Below are 17,359 nucleotides of genomic sequence, written 5' to 3'. Positions count from 1 at the left end.
AATCCCCCTTGGCCGAAACACACACACACAGACACACACACATAGAAACTTGATAATTTGAAATAACTGGAGTTTTGTGTCTTAATTAACTGTGCATCACACTAAACTTAATACACTATACTCATATTTGGATATTAATCAGCCCCAGGTGGCTTATAAAACAGTGCTGACAACATGTAATTTCTCACATTCTGTATTTAACCCATACAATTTAAAGTTTCAACCAGTTGAGAGGTGACTCATCACACAACTAGTTTTTTGGATTAAAATGTGGTAGAGCTGGAACAGTCCGTTGTTAGGCTGATGAGGATCCTTCATGATGCTGTGGGCTGTGCTACTACACCTCCTGGTGTGTAAGTCCTGCAGAGTGGGAAGGGTGGTTCCAGTGGTCGGTTTGGCTGAACGCACCACCCTCTGCATGGCCCGCATGTCCTGAGCTGTACAGTTCCCAAACGCAGTGATGTTGCCTGTCAGGATGCTCTCCACTGCTCAAGAGTAGAAGGACTTGAGGATCCTCACCAAGACCCTGAATTTCTTCAGCTGCCTGAGGTGGTAAAGACGCTGCCTCGCCTTTCTCACCAGAGTGTCTATGTGTGTAGTCCATGTTAAGTCCTCCGTGATGTGGACTCCCAGGTACTTGAAGCTGCTTACCCTGTCGACACAAGCCCCATTAATCACCAACGGTGCGTGCGTCCTTGGTTGTAATCCCCTCCTAGAGTCCACAGTCAGCTCCTTAGTTTTGCTGACGTTCAGGAGGAGGCTGTTGTCCTGGCACCAGAGTGACAGGTGAGCCACCTCCTTGCAGTAGGCCTTCTTGTCGTCATCATTGATCAGGCCCACCACGACCGTGTTGTAAGCAAACTTGATGATGGTGTTGGAGCTGGACCTGGCCACACAGTCATGTGTGTACAGGGAGTACAGTAGGGGGCTGAGGATGCAGCCCTGGGGGGACCCTGTGTTCAGGGTGAGGGAGTTGGACATGTGCCTCCCCACCCTGACCACCTGGTCCCGGGCTGAGAGGAAGTCTAGCAGCGCAAAAAAGGGAGTTCAGTTTGTTGGTGAGGGAGGCGTCCACACTCGTGGCTGGGGAGGAGCTGCTGTTGTAGTTCGTAATAGTCAGCAGCCCCTGCCGCAAGCGTCGGGTTTCTCGTTGCTCCATCTGTCGCTCCACTCTGTCCCTGTACTTCCTTTTAGCATCCATTCACCACCCACCGCAGATTGTACTTTGTTATTGTCCTCATTTCTGGATACAAGACCGTCGTGGTAAGCGGCCATGCGAGCATTCAGAGTGCCGCGGATGAATTTATCGCCCCACGGTTTCTGGTTAGGAAATATCCATACGATGCTGTCCGCTAACATGGCTATGAAGCTCGTAGCTACTTCCGTAAACTCGCTGACGTCACTGGAACTTGATTGGAACATGTCTACGTCAGTAATAGCGTCCTGAAGCGCGGTCTCTGATTGGTCTGACCACCGCTTTACCTCCCCCATCACTACTGCTCTACGCGCGATGCACGACTTGTAAACGGGGATCAAAGCAATGGCCGCGTGGTCCATTTTCCCGAAAACAGGGAGCGAGACGGTCTTGTATCTTTCTTGTACGGTGTGTAACAGTGGTCCAAAGTTCTATCTCCCCTGGTGGCACTCGTGATGTTAAAGGAAATTTGGCAGATCTTTTTTAAGGTTTGTGCTGTTAAAGTCCCCAGCCACCACCACAGCTGCGTCGGGATGTTTGTTCTGAAGTCTGTACAACACATCATATAGGTCCGATAGTGCTGTGTCGGTGTATAAGACTGTGATGATGACCATGCTGAATTCCCGGGGGAAGTAGAATGGACGGTATGAGATGGTCAGCTGTTCCAGGTTTGGCAAGCAGGAGTGGGAGAGAGTCTGGTATTGTTGGGGTTACACCAGCGGCTGTTTATCATAAGACGGGACGCCTCCACCCTTGGATTTTGCCGACTCCTATGACCTGTCGGCACGGAACACGGAGAAGGACTCAACTGGACAAATGGCTTCATCCAGCACCAGCGGGTTTAGCCATGTCTCTGTCAGGCAGAGGACGCAACAGTTTCTTGTACCCCGTTGGAATGTAATCCTCGCTCGAAGGTCATCCATCTTGTTCTCCAGGGACTGGTCATTAGCAAGAATGATGCTTGGCAGAGGTGGACGGTGAGGTTGCGTCCTCATTCTGACCAGAATGCCACCGCGTTTACCGCGGTGCTTCCTCCATGGGCCCACCCATGGAACAGCGGCGCCGTTGTTGTTGTTGTTGTTGTTGTTGTTGTTGTTGAAAGCGTTGGTGCGTAAAATCTCTGGTGACCACTCTGGATCCACGGATAAAAAGTCCCAAAGTTGTTGTGGCAGTTTCGCCACCACACGCCACGAGAGTGGCGTGTTCAGGGCCCTCCGGCACAGAGACACAGACAACGGGGGGTTGTAAACACCAGTTTATTGTAGAGATGAGGCTAGGTGGAATTAGCCAGGAGCAGATGTCATGACAGGGCTCCTATCCTCAATGAGTGTGTAGATGGGGTTTTTAAACCTGATGCTCGTTAGCCCAACCAACGAGCATCAGGTGTGGCTGCTCAAGCCATCCTATCCACCACAGTTGTTTTTTCAGGGAAATTTTTATATCCACGAGTGCATCGCGCCTGTAGGAGATCACTGCCGATGAGATTTTGGCGGACATAGTGATATAAAATGGATAAAAATACTAAAAGGTGCATGTGTCGAGCAAGCGCCTCCGCAGCCACACAGCGAGGACAGAGAGACTGAGACAGAGTTTCTTCCCACAAGCCATAATGCTGAACTCACCAGGGGTCCTGACAAAAAGCACTGGGATACTCACATAGGCCCCAATGCCTTACTGTACTATATGTAGCATACTGTACTGCAAGTTACTGTATCACTGTTCTGGGTGACTGCATACTGCGCTGTATTTCTATTCTCTTCGGTGTTACTGTATTGCTGTGTCGTACTGTTGTATACTGAAATGTATATCTCCATACACACTTTATTCACATGCACTTTCCTGCACATATCTGTACAAATAGCCTATCCCAGATACATAACTCTATTCCCTTTACATATCTTTTGTACTCCCACTCTGTATTAACTTTTTGAGTCTTATTTTATTTTTATTTTATTAATATTATTCTATTCACTAACTGCATTACGTTTAAGGAATCAGTTTGTTTCAATTAGTTAGATAGGTAGAAATTAGGTTATCTATTATGTTCGGTTTAGAAACTATTGTGCATAATCTCTGGGTGCATTGCAAAGACATTTCACTGCATAAATGTATGAATGTATGTATATGTATGTGACAAATAAACCTCTTGAATATTTTTTGGGCATGATGCCTTGTCACAGTCCTCATACTCTCTCTGTGGTAATTATGTTATTTTAAGGAGCACGCAACTAACACATTTAAATCCAAAAAACTAGTTGTGCGATGAGTCACCTCTCAACTGGTTGAAACTTTAAACTGTGTGGGTTAAATACAGAATGTGAGAAATTACATTGTAGGCAGTGTGTTATAAATATGAGAAAACCTATGTGACATCTGTGCTGTAAAAACAGCAATGCAATGCTCCCATGTACATATTCATTATGATACAAAGTTACATTTTGTGGACAAAACAACAAAGTCAATGAGCTTTAGATTATTCTCTTGCAAAAGCCTGGCAGTCTGTGCTACAGTAATGTGGGCTTTCTGTACATTATGCCTTTTTACAGTTCAGTTTTGTATTTCACTTTTGACAGGGAGAGATTAGTGTGCGTGTGCACTAATGGCGTTGGTAGGACAATGATATTTCTTTAAATACTGCAGTACATCTAAACTGTTATTGTAAGTGGAAATTTTGTTTCGGATTTAAAGAGCGTGTGTGTACATATATTGTTTTTTATTCTCTCTGCCCGCGATTGGTGTGCTCAGCTCATGGTTTGTTTGCGTCTCCAGTGTCCTTTCCACGGTGTGATAGTTGCACGCGATGCCAAAGGCCAACCCACCCGACCAGAGGACAGATCTAGGAAGAAGCAGGAAGAAAGGAGTCAGAGTGAGGTGCAGCCTGGTGAGGGGAGACACATTCACACTCTACTGGGTATCAATCAAGCAAGAAAGAGATATAGTTCGCACAGACTGATGATAATAAAATATTAAATGCAATTCCCAACAGACCAAGGTCTGAAAATAGAGGGAGATTTATTTGTAAAAAGTAGACCTTTGATCTGGTGCGATTATCTGTATTACCATATACATAATTTCAAGTTCATTGGTGAAATGCTTGACATAGCCTAAGGTCTGGCTTAATCCCCACAATGCAATAATTAAAGACGAATGGTAATTTGAGGTGACAAAGAATATAGAAGTATATACAAGATATTTACCAAAAATGTATAAATTATTTCACAATTCAAAAAGTTGAATAAATAATGTTTAAAGTAAGCAGCTATGCAAGATAAAGTTCCATTCCAGTTGGATTCTATGACGTGGGAACAAGTCCCATGGGGTTCCCACAGGACAGTAGAGCCGTTACTTAAATAATTTTTACGCCTTTTCACAAATTGGACCGTCATTAACAAAACCTGTATAGGAGTGTGGCAGTACTGCCTGACACAGAAGACGATGTTGTTGACACCAGTTTATTGTAGAGAGAAGGTAGGTGGAATTAGCCAGGAGCAGTCAATAGTACTGCAGTGAGTGTGGGGATGGCAGTTTTACCTGCTGCTCATTAGAGCAACCAACGAGCAGCAGGTATGCAGCCACTCTGACCCAATCACCTAGATACAGGTCAGGTGACTTCTCAACCAAACCATCCCCACACCCACATTACATTACATTACATTTAGCAGACGCTTTTATCCAAAGCGACTTACAATTCTTCAAACACTGACGGACGCAGCCATCAGGAGCAATTAGGGGTTAAGTGTCTTGCTCAAGGACACTACATCATGCTAGCAGGAGGAGCCTGGGATCGAACCAGCAACCTTTGGATCACTAGACCACCAGCTCTACTGCCTGAGCTACCATCCCCGACACCATTTCCATACCTGGGACAAACAAAAAAAAAATGTATTGGTCCTCATCCAAAGGACCTGGTTTGCTGGAGCAGCATGGTCAACCGGCCTCCTTCTCCCAGGGCGACAACAGACTGCCCCCTCCTCCCTTACGGAGTGTGAGGCCTCAGGCTGGTGAAGGCGTGGCTGGACTTGGCTGTTGCGGGGGCTGCTTGGAGGGGTGGCCTGGCTGCTGGGCTGCTGGATGGTCCCAGCTGTGGCTTCTGGGCAGAGTAGCTAGCTGCAGACGGTTACCCATGGTGGTAGCTGCGGCTGCTTCTCCGCCGGTCCTCTGCCGGACACCCTCGGTGCTGCTGCTGCCATTCAGGAGAGGGTTGGTGCTGGGGGCCGCCCATTGACCCGCTGGTGGCTCCAGGGCATCATACGACAGGCCCCTCTGTGTCCCTTCCCTGTGCCAGAGAGACCCTGTACAGGTGCCACTGTCGCAGTTCCGCCTGCCACACACTACCCAAGGGGCATTTTCAGGGCCCTCCGGCACAGAGACACAGAAGACGATGTTATAGACACCATTTTATTGTAGAGAGAAGGCTAGGTGGTAGCAGCAGGTATGGAGCCACTCTGACACAATCACCTAGATCCAGGTCAGGTGTGGCTGCTCAACCAGACCATCCCATACCACAATGACATTTAATTTTTTTTTTTCAGTTTAGTCACAGTATTGAAGCAATGGCGTCCCCATTAATTAAGGAGTTTCCCCCCGACACTGTTCACTTCCCCAAATAAATAATTTGATTTTATTTTGGTACTGTTTAAAAAAAAAAAAGGACATTTTGCTGACTTCTGATGTTTCTACCCTGTGCAGCGAGAGTCACGTTTGACTAAATCCCAGTCACCCGTCTCCCTGCTGAAGGCAATTTTGCCCTTCTATGTCGGACAGCTGTCCATGCATTCCCAGGGATTTAAAGCTGCAGAGAACGAACAATAGTGTGAAGGAGAAAATGAAAGACAAAGTCAGGCTGGTCTGTTCTACAGCCTTCTAGGGCACTATTGGATGTGTGTGTATCTGAGAGGGGGAGAGAGGGTCACCAGGATGTCCAATTGCTGCCTGCAGTGTTAACCACCATCTATCTGTGTGTGTGTGTGTGTGTGTGTGTGTGTGTGTGTGTGTGTGTGTGTGTGTGTGTGTGTGTGTGTGTGTGTGTGTGTGTGTGTGTGTGTGTGTGTGTGTGTGTGTGCACACCCATTCAAGGTACACTGTCCAGCGAGTTGTGAAATAGCATCTTTTGTTACTAACTGCACTATCGATCCACCAGTCAATCTCACACCTAGCCACACACACGCAGACAGACAGACACACATGTCCAGAAACTGTTTGTGTGTGTGTGTGTGTGTGTGTGTGTGTGTGTGTGTGTTTCAGCAAGAGGGACAGGGAGCAGAAAAAGGTTGCCGGACCCAATGGCCTCATTTAATTTGCTCCTCGCTCCCTCTCTCAAACAACACCCACAAAGAAGAGTTGCATTTTCAGGCCACCAGTTAGTTGGGGATCAGGGGGTTCTAACATACTACACACCAGAAAGTTTAAGCTCTCTGCTTTACCGAAGCCTTCAAATAAACAGCTTTTCATATGGGTAGGTGAAACTTTTGACACATTTCCCTAGCCGTAGCTTAAATCTAGCGATTTCTTCAAATATCAGTTAATATTAAGCATTTTGGTACATTGGAGTTTAATAACTCAGTTGAAAGCTGTTCAAATCTGTTTAATAAAACAGTTGAACACGTAAGTGGTGAAAGGTGACAAATGAATTTCATTTACACACACACAGATAGATGGTGATTATTTAATTTAACTTTTAATAAATGTTGCTAGGGCACGGTCGGGTCCGGGGGGTGGGGATTTGCGTGGTTGCTCCCTGGCCTGCTGTGCCCCTGCATCTATCTGGTCACGATTCGCCTATCTGTCCCAGTGCCAAAACTCATACTCAGCACATACACCACACAATAGGCCTAGGGCTTGCTGGATGGGCGGGGTGCAAGCTATGTGGGTGTGGATGCGGCGGGCAGCTGCCATCCGTGTATGGGCACTCATGCCGAGTGCCCATACACGGGTGGGGTGTCTGGGCCCATACACGGGTGGGGTGTCTGGGCGGCTGCGGTGGGGCGGGCCTCGCCCTTACGCAGGGCATGGGTGGACATGGGAGTCCCACCGGCTCGCGTGTGGAGCGGGCGGTTCGGGCGGGGTGTCGCTCTGTCGGCATGGGGCTGGGATCCGTGCCTGCTGTCCACGCCGGGTGCCCGCGGCCTGGATTCTGTGCCCGCGGCTGCGTCTTGTGCCAGCACCTGGGGGTTGGTTGTATGTGTGTGCTCCCTGGGACTGGGTAATGCCCCTCGGTGCTGGGCGTGGGGGTTGCTCCACGGCCCTCTGGCTTCTCTGGGGGCCCGAGGGTCTTCTCTAGCTGCAGGGCAGGGTGCTCGGGGCTTTCCTGCAGCCGTAGGGCGTCTACAAGGCTGTGGATTTCGGGGGGCTTCGGGGCCCTTTCCGCTGCTTGGAGGAGCCACAACATAATACCGACCTTCTACACCAGTACGAATGGGAAGAAGTCATGTACACTCACCGTAGGACATCTTACACACACACACACACACACACACACACACACACACATAGGCGGTCCCATCACACACACACACACACCACCATACCTGCTTGGAGTGCACCCCAGCACCCTCCTGGTTGCATTCCTCTCCTTTCCTCCCTTATTTACTGCCATAACTATGACAGGAAGAGGCCATGTGACCAGTTGTAGTTCTAGTTTTCCTGGACCTAATTCACTGTTTTTCAATACATGTTGTCGTCCAATGTTTATGTTTTTGTGTAAATGTTGTTTGGTTCCGTGTTTATTTGTCTCATCTGTGGTGATTCCCCCCTTCTTGGAGCTGTGGTCAGTTCTTTATAGACCCAAATTTGATAAATTGTTCTCCAAAGTGGGGGGTTGGTGGTGGTTCTCTATAACCAAAACTGTGCTCTTGTCATTCTACAAGTCATCCACAGGACAGAGTTATTGCAGCAGTTCTTGATGATTTAAGAATTAATAAAGAGTTGCATTGCAGGTTGAGAACTTGAACTCCACTTGCAGACTAACTCAGTCCTGGATGCAATGGCATACAAATACTCTGTGTTGTATGCCCAGCATGCTGACAGCACAGGTTAAAAAATATATAATAATAATAATAATAATAATAATAATAATACAATTAATAATAATAATTGTTTAATTTAATTACATCCAATTTTATTTTATACATGAGACATTTGACGGATCACAATCATTCCCCATCTAATTTTTTTAAATTATTATGTATCTTATTGGCATTGAATTATTAGTCTTGAACTGCAACAAAGTTAGCCATGCCCCAAGCTATAAACAAGACTTCCTAAATCATTTCTAGTTTCTCTGAAGTCAAAACTGTATCAGCAGAGTTTTTAGCTGTTATTCTCTCTTATTTTTATTTAATTCAAAGTGTCTCCACTCAACTTACAGTTACAGATGGGCAAATTAACATAGCACATTGATGAATGCCATAAGTGGTAATTTCCCAAAACTAACTGTAATTTTATTCCCAAAACATTACGTGTTATTAAAAACACTGAGCTATTATATGGGCCTTCAGATATTATCATTCATAACTGTTCCGAGTGCAAACCCAACAAACTCTTTACTATTGAGGAATGTTAAATCTTCTTTTTGGAAATCTGACTAATCAGTAATGCATTCATCAGTCTCAGAACATGATAAATAGCTCAAGTGCCCTAAGATGCCACTTGCTGACCTCATATTGGCAGCAGCTGTGTATACACAATAGTTGGATTTGAATAACAAAAGTCAAAGAACAAGCGGGGAAGTCGCTAAAACTGTTTGTCTTGATCTCTAAAAATATGCGCGCAAATAACTGTAGCACACATACACACACACATACACAATCTCTGTGTGTAGTGGTGCGTAGCCGATTGAGACCTGAATAGACCAAATGTCCCAGATGTCATAGTGGATGCATGTGTGGCCTGGCCCATGCCCTCCACATACACACACAGAGGCCCCAGCTGCAGTGGCTAAGAGGTGTTGACAGAGAAAAGAGCCCCGCTGCACCACTGATTAACTTCAGAAGACTCTCTTTCTCTCTCTCTCTCTTTTATCTCACACTCTCTTCGTCTTGTCCCATTTTTCGTTCACTTTATGTGAGTCTCCTTCTTGTGTGTGTATACAATGAGGGATTGTAATATTTGAAGGTCCATTCTTATACACCGGGTTAAAATGACTAATTGACTTAGAACTGTGTACACGCCTACCCATACACACATACTTGACACATGAGACACACACACACACAGGCTTGCGAGTCTGTCATCATGTCATTGACGCTAAACAAGTGTCTTGACAGTTGTGGCCGAGGTTAGCGCAGCTTCACATCAGACGGCGCAGCTTTTCATTAACGTCCAAATTACATCATAATTACTTTGCATTACAAGTGGTTTAGCTCTAATTTATGGAACGGAACACAATTGGCTCGCAAATTCTTCTCATTTAGACCGTAATTAGACCGCAATAAAGCCTGTTTTTTGCTTGATTACCCAGAGTTATGAGATCACACTTTTCAATAAGGCAGGGACTTCCCCTGTAATTACTATGTGATTACCCTGCATAACTTTGTCTTTGTTATTTTAGATTTTGGTCTCCACTCACTTGTAAAGCGCAACACATGCGTCATGTGTTTTGCGTACCTTTTTTTTGTTTTATAATATTTTTCATATTATTCAATGTCCTGCACACCAAAGAGTGAAATCTTATAAAAAGCCAAGAATTCTGTTTTTCAGAAATAATGAATGTTGTTATTTACGCAGCGGTTCAAAGTTTTGGCAGTATCTGTACCTTACTTGAGTTATTATATTTCTGTCGACTTTTACTTAGCTACATTTTGCCCCAAAAAGTATACTTTTACTCCAATATTTCACCTGAACACCTTGTGTTACTCGCTACAAAATAAAATCTGAGAAAAACTGGTAGCCAATGAAGTTGGTGAAAGCCAGTAATCACAAGGTTCATGTTAGTGAATCAAGGGTCATATCCAGCAGCAAGCTAAATGTAAACAAACCCGTGTTCCGAGCTGCCAGGTCGGCGGTTTTCCCGCAGAATTGGGCTACTTTAAGTTTCATTTTTGCGGTATTGCTACTGAACAAGCACAGGCTTGAGAGCGACGACCACAGCGACGGCCTTCTCCAGCAGTGATGCTGCCCCACTGGCACCTGCTATGACTGATGGAGACCAACATCCAAATGTTTTCTTATGTCAGAGTGAAAGATGCATCTTACCAAATGAAGTGCCTCTTATGCTTACCCAAAAATACGCAAATATTGGCGACCAGAATAAAATCAGAGCAAAAAAACAAACTAAGTGCATAGCTCTACATTTACTTAAGTGTGGCTTTCGAGTACTTTTTCCACCACTGGATATACAACTAGATTCCATCAAACGTCTGATGACTCACACTGTATGTAAAGTGGTAAAGAAGATGTCGGTTTAGTGGATGAGAAATAAAATTTAATTCTTTAAAAAGAATTAGCAATAGAATGAATAGATAACATAACAGTCCTGAGTGGTCTACAATTAGGGCAGTTTGAGTTGAAGATTTACCATGTTTATTTTTCTGGACATTGAAGTGCTTTTATAAAAAAAAAAAACCCAGAAAATAATGCAAATGCTCCTTTAAAATAATTCTCTAGTAAATAATAACCTCTAGCGATTCATAGAACATACACTTCCTACTGTCAACCACTGCACCAAAAGAACGTGTCCCCTAAATTAAAAACACCAAACATTGCTCAGGAGTTCATCTCTGGTCTTCGGCCATGCTTCTGTTTGAAAACTACTGCGTTTGAGATGCAAGGTAGCCCTTTTCTTCATTCCTTTGTGTTTTTCAGCCTGTGTGACGTAAAATGGGATCCCTGCAAAAAGACACTTGCTCTGAGTACTTTCATGCCATCTGGCTCTGCCAACCTATCCAAACATTCTGGACCAACGTCACCCAGAAGCTTTCATCCCGTTTGCGTCACAGCATTCCAGGTTCCAGCTCCAAGCAACCACTGTGTAGGAGAGCACCCATGGCAGCACCGGTGCTGAATCTGTGAGATAACCACACCCCAACCATTTGCATATAAGGAATGGAAATGTGGCATTATGAAATAAAATCTCTTGAAAAACGTCCTTTTTTAAATAAAAAAAATTATTGAAGTTTATTTACATTTATTTATTTATTGGTTCTTTTCAGGATTTCAGGACACCAGGGCAGGGTACTTAAGCTTAGCCAAGTGTGTTCGGTGCAGGCTCTGTATTTGGTGATCTCCTTCGGGAGGTGGAATCCTGTTGTTGCACCTGGCTGCCCTGCTGTGGGCTGTCTGCCGTAGTCTGTTCTGTGGTCCACATGTGTGGCGGTGGGGGGCTGGACAATTTTAATACCACTCACTCATCGCCTCTTATGCCAGCACATGGGGGTGGGTTGTATGTATGCGCTTCAGGGTTGCAGGGTCACTTCGTGCTCTCTGGGACTGGTTTGTGTACTTCGGGGTCATGCGTGGGTGTTTCTCCGTGGGCTCCCGGCTTCTCTGTGGGTTGTGGGGTCTTCTATGGCTGCAGTACACTGCGCTCTGAGCTTTCCTGAGGTCATGGGGTGTCTATACTCGTGGGTTGCTGCAAGACCTTTTCTGCTACGATATACTGTAGTTCTGACCTCATACATCAGAACTAATTGGCACAAGTCCCGTGCATTCAGCGGTGGACACATCACACACAAGTGGATTCACAGGCACACACACACAAACACGCCCCCGAAGACCCTCCTAATTACATCTCTCCCTTTCTCTCCTGTACTGCCATAGCTATCATTGGAAGATGCCACATGCAGTAATTGTTGTTCCATGTTTTGTAGTCTTGGGGGATCGTGCTAAATACCAATTAGCGATCATTAGGGGGCAGCGATCAGCGATACATGATTTTATTGGGGGCAGGCGCACATGGAACGTAATGTAATGTGGCAAACGTGGTCTCCCCGTTCCAGAAGTGCAGGATTTATTTATTTACAAACAAAAAAACATTTGTCATCAATTGCGACAGATGCAGTGGATTGCAAATTGGCCCAACCCTAATGTTTTACCAAACAAATCGCCGTCCGATGTTTCTATTTATAAATCCTTATCAGTCCCACAACGAATTTCTCTACATTAACCCATCCTAATATCTGACGTATCTAGGAGCAGTGGGCTGCCATGTAGAGGTGCCCGGGGAGCAGTTAGGGTTAGGTGTCTTGCTCAAGGACACATCAGCATGCTACTAAGAGGGATCAGACCAGCAACCTTCTGCTTACTAGACGACCCGCTCTACGTCCTCGGCTGGTAAGATCGTTCTCCAAAGAGGGAGATTGGTGGCAGCCGTAATAACAAAAAGTAAAAAATATATATGAAAGAAAAACCCCAACCTTGCTCAGGAGTTCATCTCTGGTCGTCAGCCTTGCTTCCCGTTTGAAAACTACTGTGTTTGAAATGCAAGGTAGCTCTTTTCTTCAACCCTTCATGTTTTTCAGCCTGGCGTGACTTGGAGCTGATGCGGGACATTGAAGCAGCCACGGGAGAAGACCTGGGCTCTAATAGGCTGTATGGCAAAGGGAAGGGAAAAGGGAGGAAGAAGAAGAAATACCCTAAGCTCAGTGATTTGAACAAGAGTGCAGACACAAGCCGCTCCAGGCTGGAAAAGAAGGTTTTTAACAAGTATGTACGCTATGATAGTGGAAACAATTGTATAAATAATACTGTCAAATCTGAGCGTAAAGCATACTTTTGGTGAACCTAGAAGCCCAATGTTACTCATAATGTAAAAGCCTAACCCCCCCCCTTCTCTTTCTCTCTCTCTCTCTCCACTGACCACAGGAGCTCTATGCGTAGAGTAACAGAAGTGATGAATCAGATGGACAGAAGGAAACACGACAAGTACTCCAACCAGTTTAACTACGCCCTGAACTGAGCCACCATCTGCTGTGGCTGCACATGGCGCCCCCTTAGTGCCGGGAATGTCGGCTGCACCACCTGCACGCTGAGATTCTCCATGTTCTAAAAATCCAACTGCCTCCAAATCAACCATGCGTTGTCTTGTTGAATGCCCCTGAAAATTACAGCATCTGCCCACATTGGGCTCAGTAGTTAGCATAGTGCTACTCCATGTTGACTTTGTTGATAGATCTAACTAATCCATTTCTTGACATGTACCGTTTTTTTCCTGCTTTAACACCCCAAATTTTACCACAGCAATTAATAAAGCGTTATCTAATGTCATCTAAAATTTAATAACTGGTTGCACCACCTTTTAGTAGGAATTCTTCCTATTGTTTGACCGTTCTTTCACGTGAATGAATGATGAGCATGAACTACTCGTTTCAGTGTCCTGCCACATCATCGCTATTGGGTTCTAGTCAGAACTTTGCCTAGGCCAGTCCAAATCTTTTTTTTTTGCCGCTATTCAGATTTGGCCTTTTTGTTTTTAATTTTGTGGATCACTGTTTTGCTGCACAATGCAAGCTTCAGCTTCAGCTCACGGACGGATCCAGACATTATCCTTAAGAATTTCATGGTTCCTTCAATAATGAGATGTCGTCTGGATCCCGAAGCAGCAAAAGCTTCCCCACAGTATCACACCACCACCACCACCATGTTTGACTGTTGGTATTATGTTCTTACTGTAAACTCCTGTATTTCTTTAACTTCCAACATAATGGCACCCATGTGGTCCAAAATGTCCAATTTTACTTTCCATACCATTTTATTCCAAAGACTTTTTTGCAAATGTCAGACACGCATCAATGTTTCACGTGGTTAGTTATGGTTTCCTTACCACAGGAAACATCAAAGATTACCTTGCTAATCTCTAGACTAGCAGGGTTACCTTTGAATACCTTAGTCAGTCATGGGCACCTGCCTTAGCTGAGGCTGGAGAGGGCTGCAGTTCTTTAGACATTATTCTAGGATCTTTTGTGACTTCTTGGCTGAGTTTTGCTGCGCCCTTTTGGAAATTTCACAGGTGTCGGATGCTGCTGTGAAGCTTCACTACGGTTTCAAATTTCACAGGAGCCAATTGCTCCTGTGAAGCTTCACAAAGGTGTCTAGTTTTATATACAGTATGTCATAATGACTGTGGAGAAATAGCTTTGTAACCCTTTCCAGATTGATGTATTTTTGCAGCGTTTTTTCCTCATCTCATCTGGAATTTGCTTTGATCGTGGAATATTGCGCTTGTAAAAACTTTATCATGACTACTTCTCAATCTGATAGGTAATGTTCAATATGAGTAAATGTCAGATTCAACAAGGCTGGCAATCGGTCTGGGCTGTGTTCAATCAACTTTATCCGTGATTAATTACATTTGGTTAATTGGTTGATTGATAGTAACTAATGGAACAGTTCCTTTTTCACACAAGGCCGTGTTACTTTTTTCATAATATATTATAATTGGAAAAATGTGTTACATGTTTACTTAAGTTGCCATTGTCTAATAAAAAATTTTGAAAGATTTGAAACCGTTGAATGTGACATATGTGCAATAATGGAGTTAGTCTGGAAGAAGGCAAGTACTTTTTAACGGCACTGTATATGACCTATAAACTCACTATTTCTAGTATAAAAAAAGAAAATCTGTATCAAAAAAGCAAGTCAAGATGTTTATTGGCACAAGTATAATGTTAACAATACACAGCCATACACATGAGCTATGTACAGTGGGGCAAAAAAGTATTTTGTCAGCCACCAATTGTGCAAGTTCTCCCACTTAAAAAGATGAGAGAGGCCTGTTATTTTCATCATAGGTATACCTTAACTATGAGAGACAAAATGAGAAAAAAAAAATCCAGAAAATCACTGTCTGATTTTTAAAGAATTTATTTGCAAATTATGGTGGAAAATAAGTATTTGGTCAATAACAAAAGTTCATCTCAATACTTTGTTATATACCCTTTGCTTGCAATGATAGAGGTCAAACATTTTCTGTAACTCTTCACAAGGTTTTCACACACTGTTGCTGGTATTCTGGCCCATTCCTCCATGCAGATCTCCTCGAGAGCAGTGATGTTTTGGGGCTGTCGCTGGGCAACACAGACTTTCAACTCCCTCCAAAGATTCTATGGGGTTGAGATCTGGAGACTGGCTAGGCCACTCCAGGACCTTGAAATGCTTCTTACAAAGCCACTCCGTTGCCCGGGCAGTGTGTTTGGGATCATTGTCATGCTGAAAGACCCGGCCATGTTTCATCTTCAATGCCCTTGCTGATGGAAGGAGGTTTTTACTCAAAATCTCACGATACATGGCCCCATTCATTCTTTCCTTTACACGGATCAGTCGTCCTGGTCCCTTTGAGGAAAAACAGCCCCAAAGCATGTTTCCACCCCCATGCTTCACAGTAGGTATGGTGTTCTTTGGATGCAACTCAGCTTTCTTTCTCCTCCAAACACGACAAGTTGAGTTTTTACCAAAAAGTTCTATTTTGGTTTCATCTGACCATATGACATTCTCCCAATCCTCTTCTGGATCATCCAAATGCTCTCTAGCAAACTTCAGACGGGTCTGGACATGTACTGGCTTAAGCAGGGGGACACGTCTGGCACTGCAGGATTTGAGTCCCTGGCGGCGTAGTGTGTTACTGATGGTAAACCTTGGTTACTTTGGTCCCAGCTCTCTGCAGGTCATTCACTAGGTCCCCCCGTGTGTTTCTGGGATGTTTGCTCACCGTTCTTGTGATCATTTTGACCCCACGGGGTGAGATCTTGCGTGGAGCCCCAGATCAAGGGAGATTATCAGTGGTCTTGTATGTCTTCCATTTTCTAAAAATTGCTCCCACAGTTGATTTCTTCACAACAAGCTGCTTACCTATTGCAGATTCAGTCTTCCCAGCCTGGTGCAGGTCTACAATTTTGTTTCTGGTGTCCTTTGACAGCTCTTTGGTCTTGGCCATAGTGGAGTTTGGAGTGTGACTGTTTGAGGTTGTGGACAGGTGTCTTTTATACTGATAACGAGTTCAAACAGGTTCCATTAATACAGGTAACGAGTGGAGGACAGAGGAGCCTCTTAAAGAAAAAGTTACAGGTCTGTGAAAGCCAGAAATCTTGCTTGTTTGTAGGTGACCAAATAGTTATTTTACCGAGGAATTTACCTATGAATTCATTAAAAATCCTATAATGTGATTTCCTGGATTCTTTTCCCCTATTCTGTCTCTCATAGTCGAAGTGTACCTATGATGAAAATTACAGCCCTCTCTCATCTTTTTAAGTGGGAGAACTTGCACAATTGGTGGCTGACTAAATACTTTTTTGCCCCACTGTACGTATATCTGTTTTACATTACATTTAATTTAGCAGACGCTTTTATCCAAAGTGACTTACAATTGTTCAAACACCGACGGACGCAGCCATTAGGAGCAATTAGGGGTTAAGTGTCTTGCTCAAGGACACTACAGCATGCTAGCAGGAGGAGCCTGGGATCGAACCAGCAACCTTTAGATCACTAGACCACCAGCTCTACCGCCTGAGCTACCTGTTCAAAGAGATGTAAGTAATATTGTGCCAAAGCAATGGTTGGCACACAGTATTTTACACAGCAGATTATTCTTTTTTTTATGTTTCAGTTTCTTATTTGTTTTTGTTCTTTTTTGGGGTGCACTCTCCTTTGGAGGGCAACTTTATTATGTTTTTTTGTTACATTCACACAGAATGGTTACGACAATATATATTTTTTTCATTTTTTCAATTATATGTTTTTCATTTATAATACATATAATATTTTTCTTTTTACATTTTCACCTAGTTAAACACATTTTGTATCAATCACAATCACAAAAAACTTCTCTTTAGGGACTATAAAGCAAATTCTTTGTATGGGTTCAATCTCTAGTTATCATGACCCTTTTCCATTCCTTTAATATCACGGACACCCTCTGATACACACTGTCAGTCAATATACAGGTTCTTCATATTTACAGTTATTATGATTATAATAACTATATATAAATATAAACAGTATATTATGATTGGGATTTTTATGAATAAACAAGCAAAAACGGCAACATGGAATAATGAGTGTCTCTTATTCTCCTTGGTTGCGATCTGGTCCGCAGGCGTTTCCACGTCCTGAACCACGCAATCCCCACTGAAAGACAAAACAACACATAAGAAAACACTCCCAGCCAGTTCCGACCAATTAGCGCTAATTAGGCTGATTCGGCGGGCCCGGTACTGCTGAGCTTTACAGCATCAC

General features: G+C 44.1%; 1 protein-coding gene across 1 annotated transcript in view; it reads left to right on the top strand.

The window, feature by feature from the left end:
• uvssa (UV-stimulated scaffold protein A) overlaps positions 1 to 14,595 on the top strand; it is a 52,816-nt gene extending 38,221 nt beyond the window's left edge. Inside the window, exons 10-12 of the mRNA XM_080008410.1 lie at positions 3,965 to 4,076; positions 12,652 to 12,835; positions 12,995 to 14,595. Of these exons, the coding sequence (XP_079864536.1) occupies positions 3,965 to 4,076; positions 12,652 to 12,835; positions 12,995 to 13,088 (390 nt within the window). The 3' untranslated portion in view covers positions 13,089 to 14,595. The remainder of the gene's footprint in view (positions 1 to 3,964; positions 4,077 to 12,651; positions 12,836 to 12,994) is intronic.
• Positions 14,596 to 17,359: the final 2,764 nt, after the last annotated feature.

Source organism: Zeus faber (assembly GCF_960531495.2).
Source record: "Zeus faber genome assembly, chromosome: 10".
Classification (NCBI taxonomy): Eukaryota; Metazoa; Chordata; class Actinopteri; order Zeiformes; family Zeidae; genus Zeus; species Zeus faber.
This window is presented reverse-complemented; position numbering and strand designations above follow the sequence as displayed.